Source organism: Chlorocebus sabaeus, chromosome 5 (genome assembly GCF_047675955.1).
Source record: "Chlorocebus sabaeus isolate Y175 chromosome 5, mChlSab1.0.hap1, whole genome shotgun sequence".
NCBI lineage: Eukaryota > Metazoa > Chordata > Mammalia > Primates > Cercopithecidae > Chlorocebus > Chlorocebus sabaeus.
Window position 1 is genome coordinate 25,631,111 of NC_132908.1, and position 12,791 is coordinate 25,643,901.

Below are 12,791 nucleotides of genomic sequence, written 5' to 3' on the forward strand. Positions count from 1 at the left end.
GTTAGCGATATCAGCCTAACCGTAAAAGGTGATGTTAATCTTCAAGTCCAATAGGATTGCAACAACCACATAAAGATGTGGCCATATGAGTGTGCTGATGGAGCTAGGACACAAAATACAAAAGGGAACTGGGGCATCAGAGTGGTAGGATTAACGGCGATTCAATTTTCTTTCTTTTCTTTTCTTTTTTTTAGACAGCGCCTTGCCCTGTCGCCCAGGCCGGAGTGCGGTGGCACCATCTTGGCTCACGGCAACTTTTGCCTCCCAGGTTCAAGCTATTCTCCTGCCTCAGCCGCCTGAGTAGCTGGGATTATAGGCATGTGCCACCATGCCCAGCTAATTTTTGTATTTTTAGTAGAGATGGGTTTTTGCCATGTTGGCCAGGCTGGTCTCTAGTTCCTGGCCTCAAGTGATCCACCCACCTCGGCCTCCCAAAGTGCTGGGATTACGGCCCACCACACCCGGCCTCCCAAAGTGCTGGGATTACGGCCCACCACACCCGGCCTCCCAAAGTGCTGGGATTACGGGCCACCACACCCGGCCTCCATTTTCTTTCATGCTGAAAGGTGTCTGTCCCAGCACATCCTTCTACCCCTACTTTCACCCAAGCCATTCTTAGTATTATTTGGTATGGTGGTCACCAGTGTTACTACTGGCCAGTGAGGACTTAATGCGAAGTCCTCCCAAAGCGACATATAAAATCCTGTGAGAGCAGAAAGGCCCCTGAGCTGGCCTGGTCTGGACTAGAGTTCCAGCTTTGAATCTGTGGCATTCATTGAGAGATTGTGTGACCTTAGACAAGCCTCTTAAGCTGTCTGGTCCTGGCTGTCAAATAGGGTCAATAATCCATGCCCCACAGGCCACTGTGAGGATGAAACAGGAAAGGTCTCATGAGAGCGTGCAGCTCAGTGCAGGGAGAGACCAGCAAATATCCGCCGAGAGTTCACCGAGAAAAATCAAAGCTGGGCTCCCCACTGCATGGAATAGTTTCTTTATTTGTATTATTTTAATTAATTAATTAATTAATTAATTTTAGAGATAGGGCCTTGCTCTTTCTCCCAGGCTGGAGTGCAGTGGGTGTGATCACAGCTCAATGTAGCCTTGAACTCCTTGCTCCATCGATCCTCCCGCCTTGGCCTCCTGAGTAGCTGGGACTACAGTGGCCCCCCAGCACACCGGACTACTTTTTAAAAATTTTTTTGTGGAGATGAATCCTTGCTGTGTTGCCCAGGCTGGTCTTGAACTTCTGGGCTCAAGCAGTCCCTCCTGCCTCAGCATCCCAAAGTGCTGGGATTGCAGCTGTGAGTCACCATCCCCGGCCAAGCCTCCTTAGATTACGGGAGACAGAAAATCCAGGGCAAACTGACTTATACAACAAAGAGAAGAAAAATGACAGACTCTTCTCATTGAAAATGACACAGGGAGGGCCAGGTGGGGCCTGATCCAGCAGCTCCCACTGTGTCTTTCCCCTCTGTCTGCACAGTGGAAAGGTCAGTCCCACCCGCTGCAGCTCAGTCCCATCTCTGCTCCCTCCTCATGGTCCCCAAATAGCTAGAATGGTTCTACCTTGCACCCCTGTATCATCAGACTCCACTGTCAGGAGGGAAGCCTGTTTCTCACCATGTATATCTGTGATTGGCGTGCTTGCACTGACCTGTGCCAGCGTGCTTGCCTGTGCTTCCTTGGACCAGTCAGGCCCCTCCCTGGAGTGGGAAAGGGTCAGTCCCCCTATTCTTTATGGCTGAGAAAAGAGACGCCGTGGCTTCCCCCCAGGGAAAATCAAGTGGTCTCAGCAAGAGCAGGGACAATGAATGACAGGGGCCAGGAGCTGCCCAGCCAGTGTCCCCCTCCCACCGCCAAGTAGGATCCCAAATTGGGCAGTACAGAAGCAGGAGGAGCCACTGAGTAGCAACAGACAAGTTGTGACACTTGCTTAGTTAATAGATTCTTCAGCTTTTTCATTTACCAACACAGCTGAGGAATTTGCACATTTCAGATTGCACTGGGTGGGAGTTCTAGCAGCCCCTCTGAAAGGCAGCCTGCCTGCCATCTGGCCCTCCTCCCATCTGGCCCTCCTGCCTCCCACCAGCAAGCAAGGTGACCAGTGCTATTTCTTCAGCAGCCCCCAGACTGACCGCTTACCTGGTCCTGGATCGCTCCACACAAGCACAAGCTTATTAACCTCCCAGTCCCCTGGAGTCAGCTAGGCCAGTTTAGCTTTATCAGGGTCCTGCATGCCTGGGACTCAGACCCAGGGCAGCAGAGGGCTTGGCCAGGACGCCACATGGCTGTGAAGCAGAAGGAGGAAGCTGTGGGTTCCGAGGACCCGGCTGATCAAAACAGGCCGTGTCTTTCATGTGGGAGCTGTGAGCTGACCTCTCTCCCTCCTCCCTATCCACGTTCCCACCATGTGGCAATCAAGGCCCCTCCAAACACACACTGAGAGCGATAGCACGTCTCGCTGGCTATTAATTAAAAAAGTAAGTGGGGAACAGTTGCTGTTCATTTGCTCGGCTCCCTGCTCACAGAACCATTGCAGATTACCCGTGCTAATTAACAGAGGGCATGTGCACGCGGGGAATGCACCATTTTGTGAGTGACTGATCCGTGGCGACCAGTGCTGCAGTCAGCCCCGGAGGGCCTCAGGAAGCCATTCCGAAGGGTGGCCGTTTATTGATGGCATTCACGCAGGCTCTCAGAGCAGACAGCCGACGCAGGAAGGAGGCAGGCATTAAAACCAATGAAGGAGAGAAACAGAAAGAAACAGACACTTACAGAGCGCACCCAGGGCCGGGGCTCGTGATAGGGCCTTCTTAGGTATTGATATCCTGTTTAACGTCTGTGACAGGATTATCACATAGATGGTGTCATGTCATCTTCTCCAGCCAGTCCGAGGGATGTCAAGTGACTTGTCCAAGGCCAGGGGGCCATGTTTCCTACTATATCAGTCCTCTAGGGCCGCCATAACAAAATACCATACATGGGGTGGCTTCAACAACAGAGATTTCTTTTCTCACAATTCCGGAGGCTGGAAGTCCAAGATCAAGGTGTTGGCAGGTTTGGTTTGTTCTGAGGCCTCTCTCTTTGGCTTGCAGACAGCTGCCTTCTTGCTTTGCCCTCATATGGCCTTTTTCTGTGTGTGCATCCTTGATGTGTCTCTCTGTGTGTCCAGCTTTCCTCTTACAAGGACACCAGCTAGATTGGATTAGTGCCTCCCCACCCTCCCCCCAGCCTCATTTCAATTTAATCACCTATTTAAAGGCCTTATCTCCAAATACAGTCATATTCTGAGGTACTGGGGATTAGGGTTTCAACAGATGAATTTGAAAGGGCTAAATTCAGCCTATAACCTTTTTTTTTGTTTTTTTTGTGTTTTTTTTTTTTTGAGACTAGGTCTTTCATCCAGGAGTGAAGTGGTGTGAACATAGCTCACTGCAGCCTCAACCACCTGGGCTCAAACAATCCTCCTGCCTTAGCCTCCTGTGTAGCTGGGACTACAGGCATGTGCCGCTGTGCCCAGCTCATTTTTTAAAAACAAAAAAAGTTTGTAAAAACGGAATCTCACTTTGTTGCTCAGGCTGATCTTGAACTCCTGGCCTCAAGAAATTCTCCCAATTTGGCCTCTCAAAGTGCTGGGATTACAGGCATGAGCCCCCATGCCCGGCCTCAGCCCGTAACACCTACTCAGTTCAGCAGATGTCGTGACAAGCAAGCTTCTGGGTACCGAACACTGAGTAGTGGGGGAGAGATGTGCGTGCTTAGGCAGAATTCAATGCTTTTTAGACATTTTTATTTATTTCTAAACTCTCAAACAGAATGCTTACAGAGTGACAGTTACACAGGGACTCTATTTTGAATGCTTTACAGTATGAATTCATTTGATCATGGGAATAACCATAGGTAGTGGGTGCTATTCTTATCCTCATTGTACAGATGGAGAGACTGAGACACTGAAGGTTAACTAACTTTTTGAAGGCAGTGGTAGCAGAGGTAGAGCCGAATTCAAGCCTGTCATGACTTAATCCTTTGGTGTTATTTTTCTCTTCTTTAAGGACAAACGGAGAACAAGGGCAGACGAGATCAAAGATGCCATCTACGTGACCATGGAGATCCTGTCCAACTGGGGCAACTCGTGGTGGGTGGGTCTCACAGAAGTCGAGTTCTTTGACCTGAATGACACAAAGCTTTATGTATCCCCCCACGACGTGGATATCCGGAACACAGCCACACCTGGGGAGCTGGGCCGCCTCGTCAACAGGAACTTAGCTGTGAGTAGAGGGGACACTGGATTGCTTCTTGGCTGTGTATTCCCATGCATTTTCTCTGCCCTTGATAAATCTGTGTTAAGGGTATGAGTGGAGGGAGGAGAAGAACAACAAAATCTGGCCAGGTACGGAGGCTCACACCTGTAATCCCAGCACTTTGGGAGGCTGAGGCAGGCGGATCATTTGAGGTCAGGAGTTCAAGACAACAACAAGCCTGGGCAACAAGGCAAAATCCTGTCTCTACAAAAAACACAAAACATTAGCCAGGCATCATAGCTCGTGCCTGTAGTTCCAGCTACTTGGAAGGCTGAGGTGGGAGGATCTCCTGAGCCCAGGGAGATTGAGGCTGCAGTGAGCTGTGATTGTACCACTGTACTCCAACCTGAGCAACAGAGTGAGACCCTGTCTCTTAAAAAAAGCAAAAATAGGCCAGGTATGGTGGCTCACACTCGTAATCCCAGCACTTTGGGAGGCCGAGGCGAGTGGATCACTTGAAGTCAGGAGTTTGAGACCAGCCTGGCCAACATGGTGAAACTCCGTCTCTACTAATAATACAAAAATTAGCCAGGCATAGTGGCACGTACCTGTAATCCCAGCTACTTCTGGAGGCTGAGGCAGGGGAATCACTTAAACCCAGGAGGCAGAGGTTGCAGTAAGCCAAGATTGCAGTAAGCCAAGATTGCGCCACTGCACTCTGAGTGACAGAATGAGACTGTCTCAACAAACAAACAAAAAATTAAATTAAATTAAATCTACCAGAGTTATTCGTTTGGGCAAAGTTGGGGAGGAGCCTGAGGGAGCGGTGCTGGCAGAGGCCCCAGACACTCTCTCTCTAAGCATGTTTCCCAGCCCCTGCTCTGTGGGTATTTCTTGGGGGAACCAATTCACCTTCTTTTATCCACCTTGCAGTTTTCCAGTCACCATCAAACACTGGATCTCAGGAGTCATTAAGGTTAATGGTTGTTCTTTGTAATTGAAGAAACTACAGCTTGGAGAAGGGCATTGACTTGGCCAAAGTCATGCAGCTGGAAGGCAGTGGAGCCAAGTTCATATCGGGCAGCCTGGGCCAGGACCCTTGCCCACACTCCCTCAGGCCCCTGCTGCCCTAGGTCGTGAGGTGCACACTCCACAAACGTTGAATGTTTCTTTCCTTTAAATATCCAACAGAGCCAGGTACAGTGGCCAACACCTGTAATCCCAGCACTTTCAGAGGCTGAGGTGGGCGGATCACCTGAGGTCTGGAGTTCAAGACCAGCCTGGCCAACATGGTGAAATCCTGTCTCTACCAAAAATACAAAAATTAGCCAGGCGTTGGGGCACACACCTGTAGTCCCAGCTACTTGAGCTGAGGCAGGAGAGTCGCTTGAACCTGGGAGGGGAGGTTGCAGTGAGCCAAGATCGTGCCATTACACTCTAGTCTGAGCGACAGAGCAGGACTCTGTCTCAATAAACAAACAAACAAACAAACATACAACAGAATTTACAAAAAAAAAGATGGGGGAGCATACTGGCATTTTTTTCTTCCTGCACCTTACAAGTTGGACACAAGAGACTGTGAGCTAAACTGAGCCAGAGTAGCCAGCCACATCATCTTTGCTATGCTGGGCCTCAGCTTCGTTCATAATTATCTCCTCGGAGACCTGGGAAGATGTTGTTATTGCGTGATCATAGCTCACTGCAGCCTCGAACTCCTGGGCTCAAACTGTCCTCCTGCCTCAGCCTCCTAAATAGCTGGGACCAGAGGCACACAACACCACATCTGGCTAATTTTGTAAAATTTTTTATAGAGATGGGGTCTCACTATGTTGCCTGGGCTGGTTTCCCTGGCCTCTAGTGATCCTCCCACCTCGGCCTCCCAAAGTGCTGGGATTACGGGCATGAGCCAGCATGCCCAGCCTTTGCTGTTATCGTTATTATTATTAATAGTATTAATACCACTGGGAAAAGTAGTTAGTGTTATTCCCATTTTAAAGAAGAGGAAACAAGAAAAGGGGTGTTTGAAATGTCTGGTTCTAGAGACCCAGATTCTGGTCTTGACTCTGGCCTCGGCAACTTACCTGCCTTCTCTGAGAGTGGATTTTTCTGCCTGCTGAAAAATGGGAGATTGGGTCAGTCATCTTTTAGGATTCTCAGATTTCCAGCAGCAGAAACCGAGTCCAGCTCAGTTAGCACATGTTTAAAAAGTAGGTGTGTTTCAAGTCTTTTGAGTAGCTAGTGTACTCACTGCCATGCAGGCCGGGAGAGGATGGGCTTTGTGGGAAAGTTGGGGTTTTAGGGAGCATCCTGGAATGCTGGCCACCATGGGTGTGGTCTTCTTTTGGGGGTGGGAGATAAACAGGAGGATGTGAGATTCTTCTGGAAAGATTCTTCTCTTTGGACTTGAGGTTTTGGGGGAGATTGTGCTGTCCTACTTAGAGAGTTGACTGTTTTGGCCTTTGTGTGAGTGGTCACTTCCATGGCATCCGAAACCATGACTAACTTACGTCCTAAACTGGGTCATAACTCAAGGTTGGGGGCTGCTTTCAGAGAAGGGAACAAAATGAGAAGGGGAGATGGAGAAAAGGATAAAGCTGCAATCCCTTAGTTCATACAACAACCATGATTGAGATGCCTTGGCAGTGTCGGTTGGCTGGTTGGTTTGTCCTCACCACTCTCTGCTGGAAATAGTCTCAGGAAAGGAAGGCTGATGGACAAACCTGACTAGGGCAGGACATCTTGATGCCAGTTCCACCAAGATGCCCCAACGGGGCAGGAAGGGATTCTCCCTGAAGGAGTTCAAGATTGCTTAGAGAATGTGTAATGTATGTCACAAATAAAAATTAAAATTAAAAATTCAAGATCGCCACTAAAAGAAAGCTGGATGCTACAGAGCTAAGAAGCAACAGCTGTCCCCAGGCTTGGACTAGGTAGGTCTGAGTCCCCTTCTAGATCAGCAGCTCTGTGATCTCAGCCCTCAAAAGATACAGTCCCTGAACTGTGGATAACGACCGCCTAGGCGCTGTGGCCTGGCCTATCCCTGCGCTGCCTCCAGATTCAAGTCTGTAGGCTCCCATGCTTGCTGCTGGGACTTGGGCTAGCCCTCGCCATCCCTCCCCTACCCCGCTCTTGCGGAAAGCAGTGGCATTTTGGAAGCCTGCTCTCCAGAACAGAGCACACTAGGGACAATAAAAAGCATCGTTGGATTTGATGGGGACCAATTTTGATGATTGCTCTCCCTTTCTTCTCTTTAGCAGAGACTGGGGCGCTTTGCCATGTGATGACTCACAGTTTTGGTGGATTTGAGGTTTTTGGTTTTTGGCTCTGCGATTGGGACATGAGGTAGCTGTGTCACCCTGGGCTGCTGGGTCTCTGGGCTCATCTGCAGGAAGGCTGGATTCCCCCTTCTTCCCTGATGCGGGGCTTCCCTGTATCGTGGGTCCCAGGCCCGGGACTACCGGAACGCACTGCCTCTCAGAACCATCTAATTGCACCAGCGTGTGGCAGCCATAGCCTGGTGCATCACCTCGTTTAACCCTCACATGAACCTTGGGATGACTCTCCCCATTTTATCAATGAGAAAAAACAAGATGCAGTGAGGAAGAGGCACTTGCCTCAGGCCATAGAGCATGGCTAATGGAGCCCACCCGACAGCCGAGGTACCTAGAAGCAGAGGCTGGGCTTGAAAGAGAAAATGCTTCAGTGGAGGTGAATTGGGGCATTCAAAAGATGTGGGAGTGCCCCGGCCTCTATGGAAACTCCTCCCTTCTGTGCCCGCACCGTGTCTCTTACTGGCTGCATCCCAGCCCAAGGCCTCGAGATGACTCCAGATTTGTACACCCAGCCCTGCCTGCCCCTCTGAGTTCCTGATGTGAATGTCAACTTCCTGCTTGACATCTCTTGGATCTCTCCTGGCCATCTCAGACTTCGTTATTATTATTATTATTTTTAGAGACAGGGCCTTGCTCTGTTGCTCAGGCTGGAGAGCAGTGGTGGAGTCATTGCTCACTGCAGCCTCGACCTCCTGGGCTCAGCCACCCTCCCACTTCAACCTCTCAAGAAGCTGGAACTACAGGCACACACTACCACACTTGGTTAATTTTTTTATATTTTTTGTAGAGATAGGGTCTCACTATGTGGCCCAGGCTAATCTCGATCTCCTGACCTCAAGCAATCCTCCTGCCTTGGCCTTCCAAAGCACTGGGATTACAGGCATCAGCCACCATACCCAGCCCATTTCAGACCTTAGAGATTTAAAACTTAAGTTTCGATTCCCCTGCCCTCTTCCCACATCACTTCTTCCTCCAGTATTTCTTGTTCAGTAACCAGCATTGCTGTTGGCTTAGATGTACTACCTAGAGTCTTCGTTGATTGCCCTAGGAAATTATGGATTTCCTATGAGTCTAGAATTATTTCCAAATAAAAAGTAAAAATAATAATAATATGTGTGTGTGTGTGTGTGTATATATACACACACATATTACACTTTCATGTATTGGGGATTGATGTGGTTTGACTGTGTCCCCACCCAAATCTCATCTTGAATTGTAAAAATACCCACTTGTTAAAGGCAGGGCCAGGTGGAGATAATTGAATCATGGGGATGGTACATTTGGGCACAGTGGCTCACACCTATAATCCCAGCACTTTGGGAAGTCGAAGCAGGAAGATCACTTGAGGCCAGGAGTTTGACACCAGCCTGGGCAACATAGTGAGACCCTATCTCTACCAAAAAAAATTAATTAAAAAAAATTAACTTGTATGTGTATGTATATTTATGTGTGTGTGTATATATATGTGTGTGTGTGTGTGTGTGTATGTATATATATATATGATTGTGCCCTTCTCCTACTTAAAACATGTCCACTGTGACTTGTGGTTACCCTTGGAAATAAAGCTCAAGTGCTTTCCCATGGCCTGGAGACTCTCTGTGAACAGGCCTCCACTTCCCCCTCTGCCTGCTTCACACACCCCTGCTTCACACCTAGGCTCCAGCAGCCTTGGGCCTGCCCTCTCTTCTTCCAGCCCACCAACCTCATTCCTACCTCTCTAAAACCTCTTCCTCCAGCTTTTCACGTTGCTTCTCCACATTCAGATTTCACCCTAATACCACATTCTCAGCAAGACTTTCCCTCACCCAACAATCTGGAGGAGTCCTGTTGCCTCCCACCCTGGTCACTATCACATCACCATTTTTCATTTCTTCAGAGCACATCTCACTGTAAGAAATGATCTTGTTTACATGTATATTATGTCTCCCCAATTTAGCTGAAAATTCTTGTCTGTCCTGTTTACACTATATCCCCAATACATAAAAATGTGCCATACATATTATTTTTGTTTTTTTAAACGGAAACATAGCTTACAGTTTCTTGTTGTTGTTGTTGTTTAAGCTTACAATTTTTAAACTTTTTATTTGGAGATAATTTTAGACTCACAGGAAGTTGTAAAATAGTACAGAAAACAGAAGAACAATAGAGAAAGTCAATGAAATCAGAAGTTGGTTCTTTGAGAGGATTAGCAAATTGGCAAACCTTTAGCTAGACTAACCAAAAAAAGATGGGGGAGAAGATTAAAATTACTAAAATCAAGAATGATAGAGAGAACATTGCTATTGACCTTACAGAAGTAAAAAGGATTACAAGGGAAAATGAAATTAAGAAACAATTATGTTTACAATAGCATCAAAAGAATAAAATACTTAGGAATACATTTAACAAAAGAAGTACAAAGTGTATACTCTGAAAACTACAAAACATTGTTGAAAGAAATCTAAGATCTAAAAAACTGGAAAAGCATCCCATGTTCATGGATCAGAAGACTTAACATTGTCAAGATGGTAATACTTCCCCAAACTGACCACTAGATTCAGCAAAATCGCTGTCAGAATCTCAGCTGACTTCTTTGTACAAGTTGACAAGTTGATTCTACAATTTATAGGGAATTTCAAAGGACTCAGAGTGCTAAAACATTATTGAAAAAGAATAAAGTAGAACTCACACTTCAATTTCAAAACATACTACCAACTCTGCAGTGATAAAGACTGCATGGTACTGGCATAGGATAGACATATAGATCAATGAAATAGAACTGAGCATCCAGAAGTAAACCCATGGATTTATAGTCAATTGATTCCAACAAGGATACCAAGACCGTTCAATGGGAAAAGCATAGTCATTCAAAAAATGGCCTTGGGACAAATGCATTTCCACATGCGAAAAGATGAAGGTAGATTTCCACCATATGCCTTATGCAAAACTAACTCAATGGATCAAAGACCTGAATGTAAGAGCTAAAACTTTGAAACTCTTAGAAGACAAAGGTGTAAATCTTGATAGCCTTGAATTTGTCAATGAAGTCTTAGCTATGACATCCAAAGCACAAGCAACCAAAAAAAGGAAAAAAACAGATAAATCAGACTTCATCAAAATTAAAAACATTTTTCCTTCAGATGACACTATCAAGAAAGTAAAAATACAGCCTACAAAAAGGAGAAAATATCTGCAAATCGTATATCTGATAAAGGTCTAATATTCAGAATATACAAAGAAAAAAAAACCCTAATGACAAAAAGATGAACAACCCAATTAAAATATGACCAAATGACTTTGAATAGACATTTCTCCAAAAAAGATGTACAAATGGCTGGTGAGAACATTAAAGATACTTAACATCATAAGTTGTTAGGGAAATGCAAATCAAAACCACAATGAGATATCACTTCACACACTCTAGGATAGCTGTAATTTTTTTTTAAAAAAAAAAAAGAGAAAATAAGTATTGATGAGCATGTGGAGAATTTGGAACCTTCATTCTTTGCTTGTGGAAATGTAAAATGGCTCAGCCCCTGTGGAAAACAACTTAACAGTTTCTCAAAAAGGTAAATGTAGGGTTACCCATGACCTAGCGATTCCATTCCTAGGTATATACCCAAGATAACTAAAAACATACATTTATTTAAAAAAAAAAAAAAAAAAAAAAAAAAAAAAAACCTTGTACATGCATGTTCATTGCAGCATTATTCAGAATAGCCAAAAAGTAGTAGAAACAGCCAGATGTCCATAATGAATGAATAAAGAAAATGTAGTATTTCCACAAAATGGAATATTATTCAGCCCTAAAAAGGAAAGAAGTATTGCTACATGCTACAACCTGGATGAATCTTGAAAACATTATGCCAAGTGAAAGAAGCCAGACACAGAAGGCTATGTGTTGTATAATTTCATTTATATGAAATGTCCAAAATAGTCAGATCTGAAGACAGAAAGTAGATTAGTCATTGCCAGGGGCTGGGAGGAGGCAGGAATGGGGAGAGACTGCTAATGAACATGGGTATCTTTTGGGGGTGGTGAAAATGTACTGGAAGAAGATAATGGTAATGGTTGCACAACCTTGTGAATGTACTGAACCGTGTGAACACCATTGAACTGAACGCTTTAAAATGGCTAATTTTATGCGATGTGAATTGTATCTCAATTTTGAAAAAAAAGGACAGAGAAATCTTATACACCTTTACCCAGTTTTCCCCAGTGGTAAATCCTATGTAACTGTAGTGCATCATCAAAACCAGGACCTTGACATTGGTGTAATGTACAGACCTTCATACACTCACTTGTGTGTACATGTATATGGTTCTATGCAATTTTATCACATATATAGATTTCTTTCTAAAGATACAGACATCGAGATACAGACCAGTTCCATCACCACCAAGGAGTTCCCTTGGGCTCCTCCTGTACAGCCATACTTCCCCAAGCCCAGTCCTGACAGTGGAAACCACTGATTTGTTCCTCTACATACATTTTGTCATTTCAAGAATGCTATGTAAATGGAATCATACCATTTATATAGCATTTATATCATTACTAAAGTCGGTAACCTTTCTGAGACTCGCTTTTTTTACTCAGTGTAATGCCCTTGACATCCTTCCATATTGTTGTGTGTGTCAATAGTTTGTTCCTTTTTAATGCAATAATTTATTAAATTGGAGCTACTTCTGAGGGCAGCACGCTATCTCCCTGCGGGTTACTATTCAGTGTTATGTTAATACTGGAGTTAAAAAGGCACGTTTGGTTTAGGAGTTAGAAAGTTACCTCCTCAGAGAAGCCTTCTCTAACCATCCCTTCTAAAATAGCTGTTCCATGGGCCATGAATAATTCTCTCTTATTTTTTTCCTAGAATGTGTCCCTGCTTGATTTTTTTTTCTTGGAAACATTACCTGTTTGCCTTCCCTCATAGCACAGAGCTACTAGGACCTGGTGGGTCAGGTTCCCTTGCACATGCCCCGTGTCTGGCTCAGCATCAGTCCCCCAGGAGGGACCCTGTACAGTGTTTGTTGGGCAAGTTATGGAGTAGATATGTCCGTGCCTGCTTCCACCCTTTTGCCCTAGCACTTCAGGGCATGCTGACTGCTTTTCTGAATGGCAGCATTGAGATTTCTTTCCTGGAGGATTCTTTTTTTGGCCTCCAGGGCCCACTTTACCACCCATACAGAGAGAAATAGAGAACCCCCAGGAGCACCACTCAACCAACATTGGTGGAAGTTGGGGT

The 12,791-nt window shown here is 45.7% G+C and overlaps 1 protein-coding gene across 12 annotated transcripts in view; it reads left to right on the forward strand.

The window, feature by feature from the left end:
• The window catches only part of KATNIP (katanin interacting protein), a 234,135-nt gene that overhangs the window by 158,460 nt on the left and 62,884 nt on the right, over positions 1 to 12,791 (forward strand). For all 12 annotated transcript variants that reach the window (XR_012092933.1, XM_007988570.3, XM_007988596.3 and 9 more), the window contains one exon: positions 4,053 to 4,268. Coding sequence is in view for 11 of the 12 variants with exons in the window: in XM_007988570.3 (XP_007986761.3) it covers positions 4,053 to 4,268 (216 nt within the window). In the remaining variant the exon portion in view is untranslated. The remainder of the gene's footprint in view (positions 1 to 4,052; positions 4,269 to 12,791) is intronic.